The following is a 21,990-nucleotide window of genomic DNA, read 5'->3' as shown; positions in this document are numbered from 1 at the left end:
GCATAGCGCTTACGTGGGGTGTGTAGGCCGTGGGTATTGAGCGTGAGTATGTGGATGTTTGTGTTATTCGTCACCTGTGCCATGAGGAGTCTGGGCTGTGGAAGGGTCGAGTCAGGTGTCCACTGAGCAGGGTTTCGAGTGAACTCCTAGGGATGGGCCGCGCTCGAGAGGAGTAATTAGGCTGGGGGACTGCCCAGGCGGTCAGTCGGTGACATAGGGCCCCATGGCTGGGTGGGACATGTTCGAACCGGGGTAGTAACAATGCACGGGGATGCGGGAAACTGTCCCAATACATAGGACTCATCGTTTAGGAAACGGTGTGTCCAAACTTCCTCCCGTAACACAAGGGGGGAGAACTGCTCTATGTGATAGGGGGTGACGGCGTGCAAGTGCGAGGTCTCACGGTGAGTGGGCATATAGAAAAGGCAATGCGCGTTGCATGCAAGGTGTCGGCTCCTGCGTATGAGACAATGTGTATAAAGTGAAGTTCACATGAAAGGATATTGTGCGACAGTTTGTATGTCCAAGTAACTTCAGGGTGAGGCACGAGAGATCAGACCATCCAGCAGCCCATCCGCGGTTTGCGGGGTGGCGTGGGGGAGTGCCGCCAGGTCAGTTCCCGAGATGGTGTCATCGCTGTCGTTGTCGCCGTCTGATGAGAACAGATGTGGGGGTCTGTCCATGGACTCCGAAGGTCGCGGAGAGCGAAAATCGATTGCCGCCTGCAGAGCCTCACGCCGTTCCCGCATTATTTGTTCCAGGTCCAGCGAATCATGAGAACCCCCTGTCGGTCTGGGTTCGGTATTACGAATCTTCTTGGGGCGTTTCCGAGTGCGGGCTGTTTTGAACGGCAAGCCCCTTTAAGGGTGAGGGTTGGAGGTTCGCGGGCAGTGCTGGTCTGCCCAGTCTTGTGCGGCCTCCGCGGACGTGAAGAAGAGGGAAGCCCCGTTGTGGAGGATATTTAGGCGGGCTGGGTATAGCAGAGCATATTGAATCTGATTGTCTCGTAGTCTTCGCTTTACATCCAGGAAGGAGGATCTCTGCTGTTGTACTGCTCGGGCATAATCTGGGAAGATCATAATTTGGTTGTTGTCCACCCGTAGTGGTGCTGCCGCCCTCGCCGCCCGAAGCACCGCGTCCCGATCCCGGAAGTGCAAGAACTTAGCCAGGAGTGGCCGGGGCGTCGCACCAGGCGGGGGTCTCTGGGCCGGTACTCTGTGAGCCCGTTCTATGGAGAAAAAGGCTGTGCGATCTGTGGACGGAGTGAAAGATTTCAGCCAGGTGTCCATATAGTCTATAGGATTTCCTTTCTCGATGCCCTCCGGTAGTCCCAGCACTCGGATATTGCAGCGTCTTGAGCGCCCTTCCAGATCGTTTGCGCGTTCCTCCACCGCGGTCAGACGGTTGAGGACTCCCTGGAGTGTCGCCTGATGATCTTTCATCATCGGTTGGATTTCTTCCACCGCCCGCTCCTCCGCGCGAACCCGGTCAGCCAATTTGCGGTGGTCATCCCGGAGAAGGTTGACATCTGTCGCCAGGGTGCCGAGGCGCTCCTCCATAGAGAGACGGGATAATTCAATGGCGGCCAGGACCTTATCCAGCTTATCCGATATTGCTGTGTCCGTGAGGGACGCTGCACCGGGGGTCCAAGACGAGGCCTTCGGCATGTTCTCCGGGGCTGTCTCTGGGACCGTGTTGTGTTGCGCAGGTCTTGATTTCCCCATCTTGACTTCACGTGCGGCGAGCGGGCCGGCGCCTTTGGTCAGATCTCAGGAACCCACGGTGGCGCCAGGGGTCCGCGGGGGGTGCGGCGGTAGAGGGCGACGAAAGATCGGCGCTGGAGGGCAGCAGCCCGGGCCGGTATTCTGGGTCTCCTTCCGCAGGCAGGGCACAGAGTCCCTGATGTCAGGCCCCAGGGGCAACCCGCACGGCGCCTCCGGTCTCCGAGCCCCCGCTCCAAGCTCCCGTCCGTCTCTGAAGCCGTGGGCGGGAACTCACTTGTGGCGCCCGCGAAGTCCAAGGCCGCGCCCCACCGGGTGTGAGTGTAATCTTCCCTGCGGCCGTCTAGGTCAGGTCCTCACCAGAGGCACCCGACAGAGGCGGGACCCCCACAGCCCCCCGGGGTGCAGACGACAAGTCCCGGTCGTGTGTCGCAGGGAAGTACTGATGTGCGCCCTCTGTGCCTGGTGTCTGGGACGTCTCCTTCAGGGTGTAGGGCGCACTGTCACCCAGCACCAGTGCAACCCTTCCCTCTGACACTCCTCGGCCACTGCGGCCTCCCAGATGCACCCAGGGGCCCTCCGGCAGTCAATTGCGGGCAGACAACAAGCGGGACAGGCTTGAGCGCCGCAACCTCCCTCCGGGGCGCCGCCGAGTAGGTTGTCGCTGTGCTTGCCCCCAGTGTAAAGGCTTCACCAGTGGTGTAGAAAGAGGCCCGATGTCTGGTCGGCGGCCATTTTAGCGTCAGGCAGGCCCCACGAGGGAAGGTCGATATACCCCTGGGGCACGCTGGTCTTGCCGGGTCCCAGCGCTCCTTCACGGCCCCTCCGGGAGTAGACGTACCTGGGGCAATCGTCGGTGGCGTCTAGCTCCCCCTCCGGCGTGAGGTAGGCACTTTGCGCGCAAAATGGCGGGTCCGATCAGGGCGGTAATGTCCTCCCTCCTCGCGGCGTCCCGCTGCACTGGCCCCTGGTCCGCCTTCAGCCGTTTCGAGTCTGGCAGCGATGTAGGGACAGCGCAGTGTATCGCTGTCCCCAGCGTCTCTCCTCGCGCCTTCCCCGTCTCATTCACGGGGGTCGCGGTGCCATCTTGGGTCCCGGGCTGCGGCGGCGTCTATCCCTCCCAGGTATCTCCGCATCTCTGAGGTTCAGGACGTCGTCAGGCTGCTCGCTGCATCGCACCACCTCATAGGTGCTGTCCAGTGCCCTTCGAGCCACCGAGCATCCGCTGCAACGCTCCGTAGCTTGGTAGAGAGGCGCCCGGTCGCGGAGCCTCAGCGATGCACAGCCGCCATCGTGGCTTGCTTAGCCACGCCCAACCCCCACAATGCACTACTTATGCCCTCACATATTACATCACTCTCAAAATGGTCATTGACATCACTAATGACATCTCAAATGGCATCACTGATGACATCATCAACAGAATCAATGACAACCCCACTCACACCCCATAGAACCTTTCATACACCCACTCCCACACAACCATTCATAAACCCACTCACAGACCTATACCAATACTTACACACCCACTCACTGATTCAAAGATTTATACACACATCTACTTACTCACCCATACAGCCACTCACTCACTAATACAGCCACTGACAGATCTACTTATACACCCTGACAGATCCACTTATACACCCATACAGCCACTCATACACTGAGTCAGTCTCCCATAGTGCTACTCACACACCTAGACCCAGTCAATCACACAGCCCCTTAATCACCCATACAGATACAAACACACACCCACTGACTTACTCATACAGATACTAACACGTACATACTCACCTATACAGTTACTGAGACAAGCACACACTCACCCATACAGCTACTCTCACATTCACTTACTCACCCATATAGTCACTCATATACTCCATCAGTCCCCCATACTGCCTTTCATATACCCAGTTACTCACCCATATACCTCTGACACATCCATACACTCACTCACCCATACAGCCCCTCACACATGCATTCACTAATCCATACAGCCACTGACTCACCCACCCGCTTATCCATACAGGCAGTCACACAACCCCTCACCCACCCACCCACCCACACAGACACTCAGGCAATCATACAGGTTCTCAGACAACCAATCACTCACCAATACAGCCACCAATGTACCTACTCACACACCCATAGAGCCACTTAGACACCAACGGACCGACATGATACAGACAGTCACACAACCATTTACTGAGACACGTGATCACTCAATTATACAGTCAGTCACGCATCCACTGATTCATCCATACAGGCACTCATACACCCACTGATTCACCAATACACCTTGATATATTTATAACACTCATAAACTTTTTATAAACACTCACAGTCACTGGATGATGTCATCAGTGATGTCATTTGAGAGGTCATCAGTGATGTCCCTGACCATGTTATGACTGATGTAACATGTGAGGTCATAAGCAGTCATTGCAGGGGGCACGAGTTATAGTTAGTTAAGCTAAATATAACTGCTGAATTTCACTGGTTTTGTATGAGTGAAATCAAAGCCTAACTATAACATCTCTGTAACCTTTGTTTTTTTCAATGAAAAAAATAAATATATATATATATATATATATATATATATATATATATATATATATATATATATATATATATACACACACACCCACACACACGTACTACAGCCAGTAGGAGGCAAAAATAATAATATGATGAAGTGGGAGGGCCCCCCCTCCCAACCATATATGCCCCAGTGGACCACCAACTCCCTGGAGCCAGCCCGTCAACAGCATGTGCCCCCCCTCTTGAAACCCATATATGGCCCTGCCGACCGCCACTCCCCAGGGCCGGTTTCTGCTATGTCTCTGGGTACCCACCCCCGGGACATAGCTGTTTGCTCTGACTTGGCGGGAGCTTTGACATATCCTGTCAAGTCAGAGCAAATAGAAACTACACTCCATGCAAGCGGAGTGGTGAAAGTGCTCCCCCTTGCTGGTAGAGGAGTTTTTGTCTGTTTCTCTGCCCAATGTCAAGCAGGCAGGGAAACAGAAGAAACGTTTGCTCTCACACACAGGGAGCTGCATGTTTAGCAGCTCCCTGTGTGTTAGAGCAATGCCAGCTAAGCCTGGGCGGATTTTGCATAGCAGCACAACATGGAACTCTGTAAAGTGTTAGAAAAACTCCACCGTGCTACGTGGGGTTCCGCTGGCAGGCGGAGGAGTCACTTCAGTCTTAATTAATGCACAAAACAAAGAAAAATGAAACAGAGATGCCTGCCTATGCAATCATTTGTCAATAGGTGGCAATTTTGTCCACAAAATATATCCAGGGCCACAATGTCCAAAACAAATATACAAGTGGAAAACGAAAACACCGGCATGTTTGTTTATCCAAACTTTGAAAAGGACTTGGAGTGTTCTACTAACACAACTCTCATGAAGAAATTAAGTAACCAAAGTGAAATAATTGACGTCCCAAACTGCCTGAACATTGTGAGAAAGGAGATATCAGCAGCGTATGGCTCACCCGTGGCAGTGAGGTAGTGAATCGATCCCCCACCACACGTCTTAGTAGGCTGACCACCGTGAATTAATTCATCAGCATAATGTACTACTACATTAATCTTTCCTGTTAGTCCCATTTCGCCGTAATTTTAAAAGGCTTCCGGGTTGCAATGAAGTAACCAATCCCACTTGGGGGCATTTATCTGGGGAAAGTCAGTGCAATGTGTAAGGCGATCAGGGATTCGAGAGTTAGGGCACCCCAGCCAATCCCACTGCGCCATACAGAATTCTGAAGTGTTGATTGGCTGTGGGGCCCGCAAGTGCTTTTGCTTGTTCCGTCCATGCTCAGTGATGCTTGTTATTGATGCAGAGAGGGTACCTTGCTGGGAGGCGTTTTATGTATGTGGACTGAGTTGACTATAACAGCCTCAGATTTGTCCCAAGAGTTTGCTTTTTTCCGATGGGTGTGTAAACCAGCAACACCAGCAATATAAGGCTAATATTGGGTGCTGGTAAATTAACCCTGCTACACCGGCGGAGTTAAGTTTGTGCCGAACTTTGCACTCCAAAGCAGAGTGCGGAGCAGTGATACTCCGCAAACTCGGCCAGTTGAGCGGAGTTCTCCGCGCACTCTTAGCTGGTTTCCGCAGGAGGCCTGGAGCTGGCAGGCACCGCAAGGGCATTCAGGCTCCCCCGTGGTCCCCTACGGTGCTTAGTTGGTGCCCTGGGTGGGCTATAGGGCACCCACCATTTGAATGCTGGGCCCCTGAGGATGAGGTCTACACGGCATGTTGACAGGTGAAGTTACTACAGACTAGCGGGCTTATCAAGGTCACGCCACACTTTCCCCGGATCAGACTAAAATAGACAGAAGTTGTGGATTGCGCATGAAGTACTGTTCATCACTGGGACAGTCTGGATATTGTTACTTCACATAGAACAATACACTTTTTGTGATGGAAATTGTGAGGAGACTGTAAGAGTTTCCAGTTGAACTTTGATTTATAGCCTGGAAAAAGTCCAGGAGGACGAAACACATGTCGGCTCCGGTGTTTTGGACTTGTTTGACTTTGAAGTAAAAGAAGAATTGAACTTCTGTTGATTGGATCTGTTCATTTTCAACAGCACATTACTTAACTAGAGGTTGATTCGCAAACAATGGACTATTGTGTGGTTGAGTGCTTTTTTTCTCTTTGGACATTGTAACCACACTTCACATTGTGGGGTGTGGCCGATTAGCACCTAAGGTGACATGGTGCATAGCACGTTGTGGAAGAAAACAATGGTTCGGGATGGCCTAAGAAGGTCCAGTGCAAAGAGAAACCCTTAGGAGGGCGGATGATTTGGTATAGGTTCAAAGACTCATACGGGAGAATAATACTTAATATAGAGAAACAGGGGACAGGGAAAGTCAATATATGACACTTATTTATTGTACATAGGTTGAATTCAAGTGCTCACATATTTAGTGACAAAAAGCGTGACATGCAGGTGAGGGTGGACTCTTTAAAAAAGAACATCGCATTGGCAACAATAGAGAACCATTTTTTCTTGGTTAAATCAGTACAAAAAAGGTTCAAGTTGCGTAAGGTCGACGACGTTTCGAACTCAATTATTTGAGTTCATCTTCAGGACAAATGTGAGCATATGAACTTGAGCATATGTAAGGTTAAGTAATGGGGTTGTCGTCAATTAAGGACGGTGCAACGGTGTGCTCGTCACAGCAGTGAAAGTCTCGATAGGAACCAGTGGCTGGAGTTACAAACTTAGTCCAACCATCTCAATGTATGGAGGCGGGGTTCCGGTGCCGAGAAATTAAATCTGCAGTGAATGTCTCGGAAGAAACCAGTTGCTGGAGTGAAGGACTTAGTCCAACCTGCTCAATGTATGGAGGCGGGGTTCCGGTGCCGGGAATTTAATTCATTACAGGCGGCACACGGTTCATTCAATGGGGGTCTCGCGGGGGGTGGAGCGGGTCCTGGATGCGTGCAGGTACGCGCAGCACGACAGCACCATCTGAACATTGTTATTATGGACATTGTGTTTTCGATTACAGCCAATGATTCTTTTTATAGATGTGCAGTCATTAAGGCTTAGTCACCTATGCTTGCTGTATATAATTATATTTCTGTATAAAGACGCACCAAGAACTATCACATTGCCAAAACACACACAAGGTCACTTGTGACATTTCCTCATGCTCCATTATGCAGCTGTAGTGTAAAATACATACTGGACATTTACCGAAGGAGGTAGCACTTAGTAATTAACCAGTAGAAAGAACTCCACTTGGGTAGATAGTTTGTGCAAAACTGTGAACTCTTGTTGGATAAAAGGGCAGGTGCGGTTACTTTGTGACTGAGTCACTCACACAGATACTGACACACCCACACATATACTTAGATTTCCACTCACACACTCAGGCACTCACACACCCACTGACAGATCCACTCAGACTCTCACACATCCACTAACAGATGCACTCAGACACTAATGCACTCACTCACAGAACTATACATACATTCACACAGCAACTCACAGACCCACTCAGACACTCACACACCCACTCACAGACCCACTCAGAGACTAACCCACCCACCAACAGACCCTCTCAGACACTCATGCACTCACTCACAGACTGACTTACACATTGTTGGAGGTACTTGCAAGCCTACTCAGACACTCACTCAAACACTCATGCAACCACACAGACAGTCACGCACCCACTCACAGACACACTCAGACACTCATGCACCAACTCATACACCCAGTGTGACACTTATGCAGCCACACTCAGACTCATACAGACACTCACACACCTATTGAGATACTTATGCACTCCCTCACATACCCACTGAGACACTCATGCACTCCCTTACACACTTACTCTCAAAGGTTACAGGTTACAGTTAGGAAATAAAAAAATTTAAAACTTAGAAATTCACATAAAAAAGAAAAGTTACAGGGATGTTATAGTTAAGAAACAGACTTGAAAAAAACCTTAGAAATTCACAAAAAAACAAAGGTTACTGGGACGTTATACTTAGGCTCATATTTCTTTTGTATAAAACCATAGAAATTCAGCAGTTATAGTCACCTGAGCTAATTATAATTATAACGCATGGCTTATGAGCTCACTTATAACATCACTCATGACATGGTCAGTGACATCACTAATGACATCATATATATATATATATATATATATATAAAGTCCAATGCTCACTCGTCACCACAAATGAGCCCGACATATGCTGGAGTTAACAACAGGATTTATTCCACATTTAACAGCACGGGTTATACCTTTAAACTGGAAACATTGTGGCAGACGCGTTTCAGCGGTAGTGCTTTCCTCAGTGCCGGTTCCCAAGTCGAATTTCTCACCTGGCGGTCTTTAAATACATCTTGTGACGCTGTCATAGCCACACCCAATAAAATACTGGTGCCCCGCCTCGACTTGTACTCTGTGGTTCCCTCATGCTCACCGGGGCCAATTGCATGCTGGTTGTTGGAGTTCGCTGCGAAGACCCGTAAAGTGAAGGGCCTCCAAACACCCGGTGGTGTCCCAGCAATGTGGCTTGCCGAGCTCCGCAAACTTGCAGCTTCCGGTCCCAATGTAAAATTGTTGATGTTGCTGGAACCTGGTGTAACTCCTGTAGCTAATGCTACATCCTCACTCCCAATGCGGTCACAGTCAGTACTAATGATCCTCAAAGGGGGGCACCGCGCTGTACTAAATCTACATAGTCCAAAGGTTTTGCTAAAAGCGCGTTGCACCTGACCGTGAGGGCATGCCGGTAGCCAGTGTCAGCAATACTGGCTTCACATAAAGTCCAATGCTCACTCGTCACCACAAATGAGCCCGACATATGCTGGAGTTAACAACAGGATTTATTCCACATTTAACAGCACGGGTTATACCTTTAAACTGGAAACATTGTGGCAGACGCGTTTCAGCGGTAGTGCTTTCCTCAGTGCCGGTTCCCAAGTCGAATTTCTCACCTGGCGGTCTTTAAATACATCTTGTGACGCTGTCATAGCCACACCCAATAAAATACTGGTGCCCCGCCTCGACTTGTACTCTGTGGTTCCCTCGTGCTCACCGGGGCCAATTGCATGCTGGTTGTTGGAGTTCGCTGCGAAGACCCGTAAAGTGAAGGGCCTCCAAACACCCGGTGGTGTCCCAGCAATGTGGCTTGCCGAGCTCCGCAAACTTGCAGCTTCCGGTCCCAATGTAAAATTGTTGATGTTGCTGGAACCTGGTGTAACTCCTGTAGCTAATGCTACATCCTCACTCCCAATGCGGTCACAGTCAGTACTAATGATCCTCAAAGGGGGGCACCGCGCTGTACTAAATCTACATAGTCCAAAGGTTTTGCTGAAAGCGCGTTGCACCTGACCGTGAGGGCATGCCGGTAGCCAGTGTCAGCAATACTGGCTTCACATAAAGTCCAATGCTCACTCGTCACCACAAATGAGCCCGACATATGCTGGAGTTAACAACAGGATTTATTCCACATTTAACAGCACGGGTTATACCTTTAAACTGGAAACATTGTGGCAGACGCGTTTCAGCGGTAGTGCTTTCCTCAGTGCCGGTTCCCAAGTCGAATTTCTCACCTGGCGGTCTTTAAATACATCTTGTGACGCTGTCATAGCCACACCCAATAAAATACTGGTGCCCCGCCTCGACTTGTACTCTGTGGTTCCCTCGTGCTCACCGGGGCCAATTGCATGCTGGTTGTTGGAGTTCGCTGCGAAGACCCGTAAAGTGAAGGGCCTCCAAACACCCGGTGGTGTCCCAGCAATGTGGCTTGCCGAGCTCCGCAAACTTGCAGCTTCCGGTCCCAATGTAAAATTGTTGATGTTGCTGGAACCTGGTGTAACTCCTGTAGCTAATGCTACATCCTCACTCCCAATGCGGTCACAGTCAGTACTAATGATCCTCAAAGGGGGGCACCGCGCTGTACTAAATCTACATAGTCCAAAGGTTTTGCTGAAAGCGCGTTGCACCTGACCGTGAGGGCATGCCGGTAGCCAGTGTCAGCAATACTGGCTTCACATAAAGTCCAATGCTCACTCGTCACCACAAATGAGCCCGACATATGCTGGAGTTAACAACAGGATTTATTCCACATTTAACAGCACGGGTTATACCTTTAAACTGGAAACATTGTGGCAGACGCGTATATATTACCTACTGGCGGTCGCCAGTAGATAGTTATAGTTAGGACCGTGTTTCCATAGGAAATCCGCAACATTCTATTTCGAATAACTTTTGCGTCGATTGACGAATCCTCGCGAAATTTTCAAAATAGGTGGGGCGCTCCGTTCCGCTTCTTCCCTGAAAGTCTCGGGGGGATTCGTCAAGCGGGGGCTGAGAAAAAAAGGGGGGGTCCCAAAACACGTTTTCCCCATGCATTTTCCCATAGGACCTTTAGTCCGCGCTACAGCCCGAACGGCTGAACAGAAAACCTTGAAATTTGGCAGAGAGGTAGTCCTCAGGTCAGGGATGTGCCTTTTGCAGGTCTGGTGTAAATCTGTTCAGTATTTTCTGAGAAAATAGCATTTAAAAGCATATATATATCTATAGGCGCGCACCGTGCGCGTACGGTAAGCGCACCCTGCCGTGCACGAGCGCAATTCTGATTGGTTGTTAGATCTTAGTAAACATTCGAATCGGTCGAAACCAGGAAGTGTCGGCCGCCATTTTGTCTCTCGCAGTCCGAGGGAGGTGAAAAATAAAGGTGGAGAACATGAAAAGGGGGCAGGGTGGACAGTTCCTGACCCCCTAGCCATTGTCAGGGGGTCCCCAAAGGACCCCCAAGGGCCATAAATGTTTTTAATATTTTTACGAAAAATCGCGGAGTGCGCTTACCGTGCGCGCACGGTAGAAACGTGAAAATTACGCGAACGGCGTAACGTGGACGCGCGGTGCGCGAAGTGCACCGTGCGCGCACGGTACGCGCACGGTGAAAAACCTTAAAAAAAAACATTTAAATAATAAATACATAACTTAGCATTTAAAAAACCGTACAAATTCACTGAAAAAACCATAGGTTTCACACACGTTATAGTTAGGAATTAGCATTTAAAAGACCTTGCAAATTCACTTAAAAAACCATAGGTTTCACACATGTTATAGTTAGCTGGACATTTCCCTCGTAAAAAAACAATGAAATTCGCCCGTTATAGTTAGTAAAGGGAACTATAACTCACGCGACCGCAATCCACTGCTGATGACGTCAGATATTACATCACTGATGACATATGTGTCTTTCTGTAAAATAAATATTTATTAAATATGTATAGCTAAAGGTTAAAGGAAAGAAAAATGGGTAAATAAGTGAATAAATACAGTGATGTAATATCTGACGTCATCAGCAGTGGATTGCGGTCGCGTGAGTTATAGTTCCCTTTACTAACTATAACGGGGGAATTTCATTGTTTTTTTACGAGGGAAATGTCCAGCTAACTATAACATGTGTGAAACCTATGGTTTTTTAAGTGAATTTGCAAGGTTTTTTAAATGCTAATTCAAATGAAGAGTTTGCCTGCACAAAGTGAGTCCACACAGGTAAGTTTCAATCTGCCAACATCTTTAATGGGGGAAAACACTGAAGCCAGCGGAGTGCCATCGCTAATCGTCGAAGTCCAGCCCAACGCATTTCGTGCAAGGTAGCACTTCTTCATGGGCTGACGGCTGTTTGTTGGATGAACGCTGCGGCTGTTTTTTCAAGGAACCTGTTTAAGATTCTTGTTGCCCCGCCCATGTGGGCGTGGCCACCCCTGTGGCCTGTTGGTCTATGTAGTGCCAAAACTATTACTCTTGTGATTCACCATGCGTGCTTCCTTGATAAAAATATATATATAAGCTATACCTGCTGCTCGATATACCTGCTAGGTTATTGATCTGCAGAGGGGTAATACTAAGTAGGCTGGACTACTGCAACGCTCTGTTGGTAGGAGCCACCAGTTATCTTCTAAAAAAGTTCGAACGTATTCAGACCATTACTGCCAAATTGACACTGAACAAACCCCGATATTCATCGGCTACAGAAGCCTTGAAGGTGCATCATTGGCTACCTGTCAAGCAGAGAATAGTTTTCAAATCCCTATGTATTGCTCATAGGGCATTGCATAATAAAGGGCCAATACCTCTTCAAAATAAAATTAAAAAGTACACCCCCGGCAGGAACCTCTGCTCTACTAATGTTAACTATGCCCATGAGATCAGGTACAAGAAAGTTAGACAAGGATGACGTACCTTCATGGTTAACGCAGCCGGGCTCTGGAATGGACTTCCAGCTTCCATACATTCTCAAACTGATTTACAAAAATTCAGGAAGGCACTGAAGACTTGGTTATTTCCCCACTAGTGGCCACTGTTTAGCGTTCCATCTGCTATATCTTACATAATAGTAGGATACAATTTTTGGTCACAGTGTGCTCTATAAATAACCCCTACAATACAATACAATATATATACACACACACACACATATATACATGAACATATATATTTATACATAACATACACACAAACATATATATATATTCACAGATAAAAACTAAGGTTACAGGGACATTATAGTTAGGCTCAGCTTTCACTCGTACAAAACCTGTGAAATTCAGCAGTTATAGTTACCTGAGCTAACTATAACTTACACCCCCGCAATACACTGCTTATGACCTCACATATTACATCACTCATGACATGGTCAGTGACATCACTGATTACAACTCAAATAACATGACTGATGAGATCACTGATGACATCATCCAGTGATTGTGAGTGTTTACTAAAAGTGTTTGTGTGTTAAACGTATATAGTAAGGTACCACAAAAGACATAGTTTATGTGACTCACTGTGTGTATTCTTGTATGAGTTGGTGTCTGAGTGACTGTATAGGTGTGTGAGTGGCTGTAGGGGTGTATAAGTGGGTGTCTGAGTAGCTGTGTGGGAAACTTAGTTGCTGAGTGAGTGGCTGTATTGGTGAGTGAGTGGGTGTGGCAGTGGCTGTATGGGTAGGTGAGTGAGTGGCTATATGGATGGATGAGTAGGTGTGTAAGTCATTGTATGGGTGAGTCAATGGGTGTCTGGCTGTATGAGTGAGTGACTGGGACCATAAGTGGCTGTATGGGTGAGTGAGTGTTTGGTTAAGTGAGTTGTTGTGTGAGTGGCTGTATGGAAGAGTGGGTGTCTGTTGGATTGGCTGTATGGGTGAGTGAGTGGCTGTGTGAGTGGTTGTATGTATGTGTGAATGGGTATGTAAGTGGTTGTGTGGGTGTGTGAGCTAGTGTGTGAGTGGTTGTATAGCTGAGTGAGTGGTTGTATGATCAGGCTCTATGGGTGAGTGAGTGGATGTCAGAGTGGCCCTATGGATGAGTAATTGTGAGAGTACTTGTATGGGTCTGTGAATGGGTATGTGAGTGGTTGTGTGGATGGGGTGGGTGTACGAGAGGTTGTATGGGGGTGTGAGTGTGTGTATGAGTTCTTCTGTGGATAATGCCATCGGTGATGTTTTTTGAGATGTCATCAGTGATGTCACTGACCATGTCATAAGTAGTGTAATATGTGAGGTCATTTGCATTGTGCCGTTTCCGCTGTTTTTCCTTATCTCACTTGTCACTTGCGCCGTTCACACATTTGCACGAGCACTGTTGTACACAAGATTTTATGGGTTACACCCACATTCAATGTAAATAGTGCTGATATTGTTTTTTGTACTCATTCCCCTTAAATACAAACTGCTCTTTACAATTTCAAATAATCATTGATGTCTCGCTGATTCTCCTTTTTGCAATTATTGTGCATGATGTACATAATTGTCTATCAACATTACTTGTTGAGACGTTGTTGTATGGCATACACAATGGGCTACATACCCCCCCCCCCCTGTAGTGAGTCTGGAGCCAGTACAGGAAGGGTGGACTTCTGTGCACTTCAAAGCTCTCTTTGAAGTCTCCCCCACTTCAAAGATGGGAAACAGCCATTACATTGCAGCACATTACAACGCAAGTCGTTACATCGATTTGCTGTAGGGGGGCGCGCTAACCTAAGGGTGTCATGATTGATGAACACTTACTCTTGGGAAACCAAATTAACGCAGTGGTGTCTTCCTCATATAACATCCTAAGAATACTCAAAAAATCTTAATATTTTTGCCTATGTCAGTCAGGAAGTCAGCAATTTTCACTCTTGTTTTATCTAAAATTGATTATTGTAATGGCCTCTACATCAGCCTACAAGCCCAATATCTAAATAAGTTGTAGGTCCTTCAGAATTTGGCAGCCAGGCTGCTTCTGGACGTACCTAGGCATAATTCGGTTTCCACCCCTCTCAAAGATCTCCATTGGTTGAGAGTCGAAAACAGCATAACTTTTAAAGCCCTTTGCCTGACCTACAAGGCTCTCCATGATTCAGGACCCTGGTTTCTCAAGAAAGCCCTATCATGGTACACTCCCCTAGAAATTTAAGATCAGCAGGCTGTTTTAGAGCAAATACTATCAGAGTTAAAAAATCTAAATGGGGTGGCAACAGCTTTGTGGTTAGAGATGCGACAGCCTAAGGAATAGTATAATTTACTAATCCAACACCTTCCCTACTGTTGCGCACACTGGAGTTGGAATAGTAAATTATACTATTCCTAAGTCCAGCGCACCCCGTACAGCAAGTCGATGTAACGACTTGCGTTGTAATGTACTGCAATGTAACAATGCGGTCGTTGTAACGACCGAGTTGTAATAGCATGTGTTGTAAACACATGCGATGTAAGATGCTATATTCTTCAAAGGCACAACTGGGTATAAGTAATAGACCCCTAACACCATAACTTCAATACACTCCTGGACCTGTGGCCACTCTGCCAGAAAGAAGAACTGCTGTGCTGCTGAAAGGACTGCCACTCTGCTGGACTGCTGCTTTTCTGGATTTTAAACCTGCTGAGCTGCCCTGCTGCCTGCTGTTTTCCTGCCTGGGTCAGAAGGACTGGACCTGCATCACTCAAACCCAGAGTGAATCCAAGGGCTTGCTGGCTTGCCCCCTGTTCTAAATCTCAGGGATATCAAAGTATTCAACTACCTACATCTGCATCTGGACTCTACAAGCTGTGAGTCTGCCTTGCCACGTTGTGCTACCCCAGTCCTGGACCCTTGGAAGTGAGGCCTAAGGTGCTTCTACAACCAAAACCAACGCTCCCTCATCAGAACCGGCGCATCTTCACCTTTTCGCGGCTCAGAACTGGCGCATTCTCGTTGAAGCGTGGAATGGAGTAGGTGCGCCACACTCGTATCAATGCATCACCTGCTGCTGGAGCAATACTCACACATTGCCTCCGGAACTGGTGCCTCGCATTCGGTACTGACACACCACCTCCAGTCCGTGAAGAATCTCTAGGCATCTCAGCCACTGTGTGGCTCGACATCGATGCATTGCTTCAACTGCACCCCGCATCTTCTTCACAGTCGATGCCAGCCCAGATCAATGTACTTTGGTTCAGAGGGCCCAAGTGGGTCCCTGAATCCGGCCTGCACTTCATTGTCCAGCACGACCAGATAACTTTTTTAAGCGCATATTGCTTCTAAGCGCTATTTTACATTTATTCTTTGAAAATTCATATCTCCACTTCTACTTGATGGATTTTTGACATTTTGGTCTTGTTTTATTTATCGAATTAAGCTCTATTTTTCTAACCTGGTGTGAAGTCTTTTGTGGTTTTTTCACATGTTTTTGTTTGAAGTGTTGCACAAATACTTGACACATTGCCTCTAAAGTTAAGCCTGACTGCTCTGTGCTAAGCTACCAGAGTGTGAGCACAAGATAATTTAGGGTGTGTTGTGACTTACCCTGACAAGGATTGTGGTTCCTGCTTGGACAGGGTGCATACTTCTGCCAACCAGAAACCCAATTTCTAACAAACATGAACCATCACAGAGGGAATTTATTTCTGAAAAGCAAAAAGTAATCTTCCAGTTATTCAGGAACTTTTCTACCTCCCCTATTGGAAGAAAAATCAGTTACCAACGTCCAACTTTAATGTGGTACAGTGGCCAGGTTGTGAATGGCAGCTTTGGCAAAGTTATACTAGGGTGGCATTAACATGAAGCTCCACCGCTGAATACCGAATAATTTTCCACTTCTAAAATTATTGGAGGAAACCACAGGTTTAGCCTTTGACCAGCAGTGGCTCCACCCTTAGGCAGAGGAGTGTCACCCCACTGCTGCTAGTGCAGCAAAATTAAAAAATAAAATGGTAATAAAATGAATTGCCATTTTATTTTTCACTGTTCCCAACCTGAGCAGTGTTTGGGGGCGGGGCTGCTGCTGACTGGTAGCAGGGGAGTGGTGCTCACTCCACCAGTTTACAATGAGCATGACTCTTTGGCCGGCTGTCTTGCGATGGCCATCATGACATGCGCAGTGTAAACCTCTCCATCTGGCTGTCTTAAACAGCCGGGTGGAGAGCACGCAGATGCCCCCTGTGCCTTGTGGAGGGTCGAGGCAGCCCACTCCAGCCAATGCTGGCGCTGCTCTCATGCTGCTCATCTGCAGCATGAAAGCAACGTCGGGATTTGGAGCGGGGAGCTGACTGGGGCTCCAGGAGGATTCACGCTGACTGCAATCAAGACGAAAAAGGTTAGTTTGTTTTTCATTTTATTTTTACCTTTTTCACCCACTGACAGGCACTGTGAGAAACTTGCTTTGCCTTCAGCTTTAATTCTGGAGCTCTCAGTCTGTTATAAAATCTGTTAACAATCCATGATTGCGAGCTTTGGAATGTGAGTCTACAGGCATTGTCATTTATCACAGTGCCTGCCACTGGGTTTGGTACTGGCTCGGCGTTCCTTCACTTGGAGGGTCACCGACTGCCACAGCCTTTGACCTGATATGCTTGTAGTGCAGGAGCGTTTGGTCGGTGTCCCACTGAATTGAATTTGCATAGTGGGTACACTGATGACACCAATCCTTGTGATTGGAAAATCGAGTGAAGGGGGGGAGTTATGTGCCTCACTGGCCAAAGGAAAACCCTAAGCAACTAGTATACCAGTTGTAGGAGAGTGTAGAGACAGCAATCCACCAGAGACTTCACACCTACTTCCAGATTTAGTTTATTTTTATGGGGTGTACATAGTGCAGTGGAGGACTGCACAGAGGGCACATAGTCAACAAGTGAGGTTGCAGGTATGTTTACAATAGACACTCAGAACAATAGTTACAAATAAAGATGAATCACAACATGAAAGTTGTATGCAGGGGCGGCTCCTTCACTGAGGCGGCAGAACATCGCCCCACTGCTTTCTCGCAGTGCGAGAAGCAGAAACATAAAATGGTAATAACTTACCATTCTTACCATTTTATGTTTAGTTGCAGGCAGGCGGGTTAGTTTCTGGGACTGCTCTGCGAGCTGGGGAGGAGTGGCGTGCCCACTCCTGAGGGCGCAATGACCATTTGGTCGGCCCTCTGGGGCAGCCCAAACCAATCATGCGCACGCTGCCGTTTCTCCATGGAGAACCATTGCAGCGTTGTGATTGGCATGAGGAGGGGAGGGAGGCTGCCTGCTTCTTGTTCCTGCCAGAGGCAGGAGAGCAGGAGCCGAGAAAAGTCGGGACCGGGCCAGCGGACAGGTATGTTTTTTTATTTATTAATAAATTAACTCCCTCCCTGGTGACCCTCCCTGCACGACCCCCGCCCCCCCACCCGCAATTAATGCCAGCCACGACTGGTTGTATGAGGTGCTGATGGAAGGAATAGAGGTAAGCATGGAAGGAACAGTGTTAGAGGTGGGTTTTGAGACCCACAATACAATAGCCAGATGGCCACCATATTGAATGCAACTTTTTGGATCATGACTTTCTGAAATGTAGCCCTTCCACTGAGCAGTTTTAGGCAAGATCTTTGCTTTCTAATGAGCAGGGCATCTAGAAAAGGTACGCGATTTAGATGTCCACGTCTGAGTCCGATGAAAGAACTACATTTTTCCTACTAGTACTACTAAATAATAGCACCTTCTTTGTACAATTTGCCCATGCTCCAAACAATTCACATATGTTATGTGGGAGATTGTAATCTCCCTATAGAGCTTTGTGTTTTATTTTCGTATTACAGTTGTGACCTGCCACCAGAAAACAATAGTAGAAAAGACACAATGTGCTCAATTGCTTCCAAAAATGTATAGACGGCGACTAGTTAACTGTGCAATAGTCCTTACCAATGGCTGCTTTCATAGTGCGAGGGAAGCTGGAGTGCAGCACTTCTTACACTGTCTCTGCCGTGCAACCAAAGTGCGAAACACTCCATTACACCCCCCCTCTCCCCCCCCCCCCAGGAGCCAGAGAAATGTCTTTCAGTTCAATCAACACCTTTCCTTATTGTCTATCATAACTGGCTGTGGTATACAGCTGCACAGAACACATGCACTACATAAAATACCAAAGCAGTGCCATTTTTCTACAATGAAATCTGCCAAGGCATGAGGGAGGAGAAACAATAAAGATGTGTGAGAGACCGAAGCTGCAGGGGAATAAAACCAGCATTGGCAAAGCCAGTTGATCGCAGATTTTAAATTCAATGCTGGGGTGCATCGGTAAAAAGAAAGTGCGAAGGAATATACGCTTGCATGTGCTGCCACACATTTGTGTCGTTGGGCTATGGTGGCCCAGCATGATGACATAGACGTGCTCACGCAACACAACCCATGCATACCCAAAGGGCATGATGTGGACACCATTTTGAGTACTATTTGTGAAGTACAGTTCCATGATACCAAATGCCTATCTTGGAAGACTAAATTAAAAAAATAATACGAGTGTAAACTTGAATGTTAAGAAAGGAGCAGCCAAGGAGCAAATTGCAAATACTGGACCCCCACATGCCCCAAAAAATGTAAAAAAAGAACGCGAAGGGGGGGGGAGAGGGGGGAGCAGAGTAGCAAAGGAGTGGGGGAGGTAAAAATTGAGCAGGGGTAGGGGGAGGATGAGGAACAGAAAAGCGATTGTTGAATTTTGTTTTTTAAAAGCCACCCTGGTGACTTGAAATATTGCTCTAATGTACAGTAGGCGGTACTTTATCCCACATATTACACCCTTGACAATTAGTTTCATATTTAAAGCCGGATTTTCCTTACAAGGCTGTATTTATGGTTTTAGAGGGAGAGAAACTAAACAATATTTAATTTGGTAGGCAAATGTACTGCATGATTTACCAATTCTGCATCCACACTCAACCAGTTAATAACTAGTGACTGTATTTAGGAAATAAGATACACTTACCTCTCTTCGATGAATTAGGGTCTGTCCATGGTAGCTTGACAGAGTAAGAGCCTGCGTGAAAAATAATCAAATACATTAACTAGGGTGAGGAAGAGCAAAGAGAAAATGGAACTAAAGGAAGGGAAAAGAAGACAGGGCTAGCCAAATAAAGTCCAGTGTAGAAGGAAAATAGAGGGATGAAAAGAAAGAAATAGGAAAGAAGCTAGCGACATCAGAAATGTGCAAATCTGCACAGTTGAACACTGTAAACATTGAAGTTGTGCGATATTAGGCTTATCTGAGACTCTTTAGATTAAAAGTCTAACTATACTCAAAAACGATCGGCTTAACCAGTTTTAATCGGTGTGAACAATTTGGAAACTATTGAGTGTGTTGAACGTAATGGTTTTAACAACCAATTGGAAAAATGCATTTGTGTTTATGTATGGCTTCTATAGCAAACACTGTGACATTAACTTTAGAAACAGTTGAGTATTTCGTGACTAAGGTCTTGTTTGCTATTAATCATGCCAGTAGAGTACTCCATGAAAAACTGGGATTTTATTTTTATATTTAGACACAGAATTACTCCCAGTAAATTCGCACAAGGATAGCATTCACTTGTTTGTACGGTTTCTATTAGATTCACAAATAATTATTTTATAGACTAATAACTTTATGAGAAAAGGAAATAAGAAACAAGGAAGGAATACGAAAGTAATGGAAGGAAGGATGTGACACAAATAGTTTCCAGGAGCGCGAAGAAGACGTAGAACAGTATTGTGAGAAATTGGGTTGCTGGTTGAGGGGGGGGGGGGGGGGGGGTATGAGCCCTCCTCAAGCAACAGCCACAATACTTGTCAAGGTGAAGCACAAAAAGTCCCTGAATTAACCTTTGCTTAACCCTCTGGTAGCTTGGCACAAAAGCAGTCAGGCTTGACTGACAGGCAATGTGTAAAGAATGAAAGCGGCATTTGAACAGTAATAACGTGAAAACACAACACAATAAAAATCCCACACCAATCTAGAAAAATAAAGTAAATAAATTATTTGACACCAAAATAACAAAAATCCAATCAGTAGAATAGGAGTTATGAATTTTTAAAGATTAAAGAGAAAAATAGTGCCTATAGGATCAAATGCGCTAACTGCGGACATCTAGTCATGCAAGACTTGGACAAAGTCGAAAGTTACGGCCAAACACAATAAAGCGTGATTCAGATACATGCAGTGGACTGGGCCCGGTCTCAGCTTAACTTTAGACTTAGAATAATTTTTGAAAAAATAAATGTCTGAGAAGGTAAAGTTCAGCGGTGCAAGGCCTCCGGTGGCCGTGGAGACGTCGACGTCAGGGAGCTGCTGGATGAAGTTCCAGTGAAGTTTTCTACATTCAGACTTAGTCTCTTTTATGGAAGTCAAAAATATCCAGTAGGACAAATCTACAGGCTGAAGCCGACAAAGACTTCTCGAAGACAGATACCCCTTCTGCAAGGAACTGCTGAACAGGATTTGCTGCTGTGGAGAAACACGTATTAGGAGCAGCCACAAAGTCTCGCCAACCGGCGATGCACCTTGGGTGGATGGCTGAGCAGGTAGGTCCTGGTCTCCTCACCAGTTTCAAGGCACATTTTGGCTGAAAAAGTTCTAGAACCTAAGTTTTGGATTTGATCTATCTGGGCACCTTTAACATCATTTCCAAGGGGCCAAGACTAGAGGGAAACCACTTGGATGGTCAGGACACACTCAAACTGGGTAAAGGTGTTGGTTTAAGATGGTTGGAGCATTTTCTGTCCCTGAGGTTCTGATCAGGAGGCCAGCCAACTAGCCCTTAGAGTAAATCTGGAAGTCGTGGGTTCAAACATACAAAGCAAGTCTCAAACAGCAGGGCAGTCCTCTGAGGACACAGGGTTAGCTTCAGACAGCAGGGCAGTGCTCTCAGTGCAGCAGGGCAGTTCGCTAAAGTACACAGCAGGCCATAGGCAGCAGGGCTTCTCTTTGATAGTCCTTCTGAGGTCCAAAAGTGAACTGAAGAGAGGGTCTGAGGGTCCACATTATTTACCTGGTGTCAGCTTTAAAGTGTAAGAAACTTCTGGAGTCGCCCTTACCGAATTTACTGCCTTCCTGCCCTGGTCGCAGGATGTCTGGGGGCACAAAAGGTTAGTGTGAAGTTCTTTGTGTGAGGGATGTGGCAGCAGCTTTGAAGTGCAAGTGGGTCTGTACACAGCTCAGCTCTCCCCATCCTGCTTGGATTTTCCACCCTGCCAACACCCAGTGCCCTTATAGTGTGCCTGTCTGGGAGGAATACACGAAGGCCAATGGCCACTCACACTTAATCATGTGACCCAGGATACAGGCTGCAGGCACCAAATGGCTAAGACAAGAAAATTACAATTCCTTGGACACCAAACATGAGATTTGTACCTGCTCCCAAGCAAAGGTTATCACTTATTAAATGTAATACGGTAACCTAATGTTATTCAATGGGAGAAATAGGCCTCATAGTAGTGAAAAACTAATTTGTGAGCTTTCACTACCAG

General features: G+C 47.0%; 1 protein-coding gene across 3 annotated transcripts in view; it reads right to left on the bottom strand.

The window, feature by feature from the left end:
* The window catches only part of LOC146797818 (SPARC-related modular calcium-binding protein 1-like), a 485,550-nt gene that overhangs the window by 221,059 nt on the left and 242,501 nt on the right, over window positions 1-21,990 (bottom strand). For all 3 annotated transcript variants that reach the window (XM_085627669.1, XM_085627670.1, XM_085627673.1), the window contains exon 5: window positions 19,475-19,525. In XM_085627669.1, the coding sequence (XP_085483795.1) occupies window positions 19,475-19,525 (51 nt within the window). The remainder of the gene's footprint in view (window positions 1-19,474; window positions 19,526-21,990) is intronic.

Source organism: Triturus cristatus, chromosome 9 (assembly GCF_964204655.1).
Source record: "Triturus cristatus chromosome 9, aTriCri1.1, whole genome shotgun sequence".
In the NCBI taxonomy this organism is placed as follows: Eukaryota; Metazoa; Chordata; class Amphibia; order Caudata; family Salamandridae; genus Triturus; species Triturus cristatus.
Note: the sequence above shows the minus strand (reverse complement) of the source record. Positions and strands in the feature narration are given on the sequence as shown.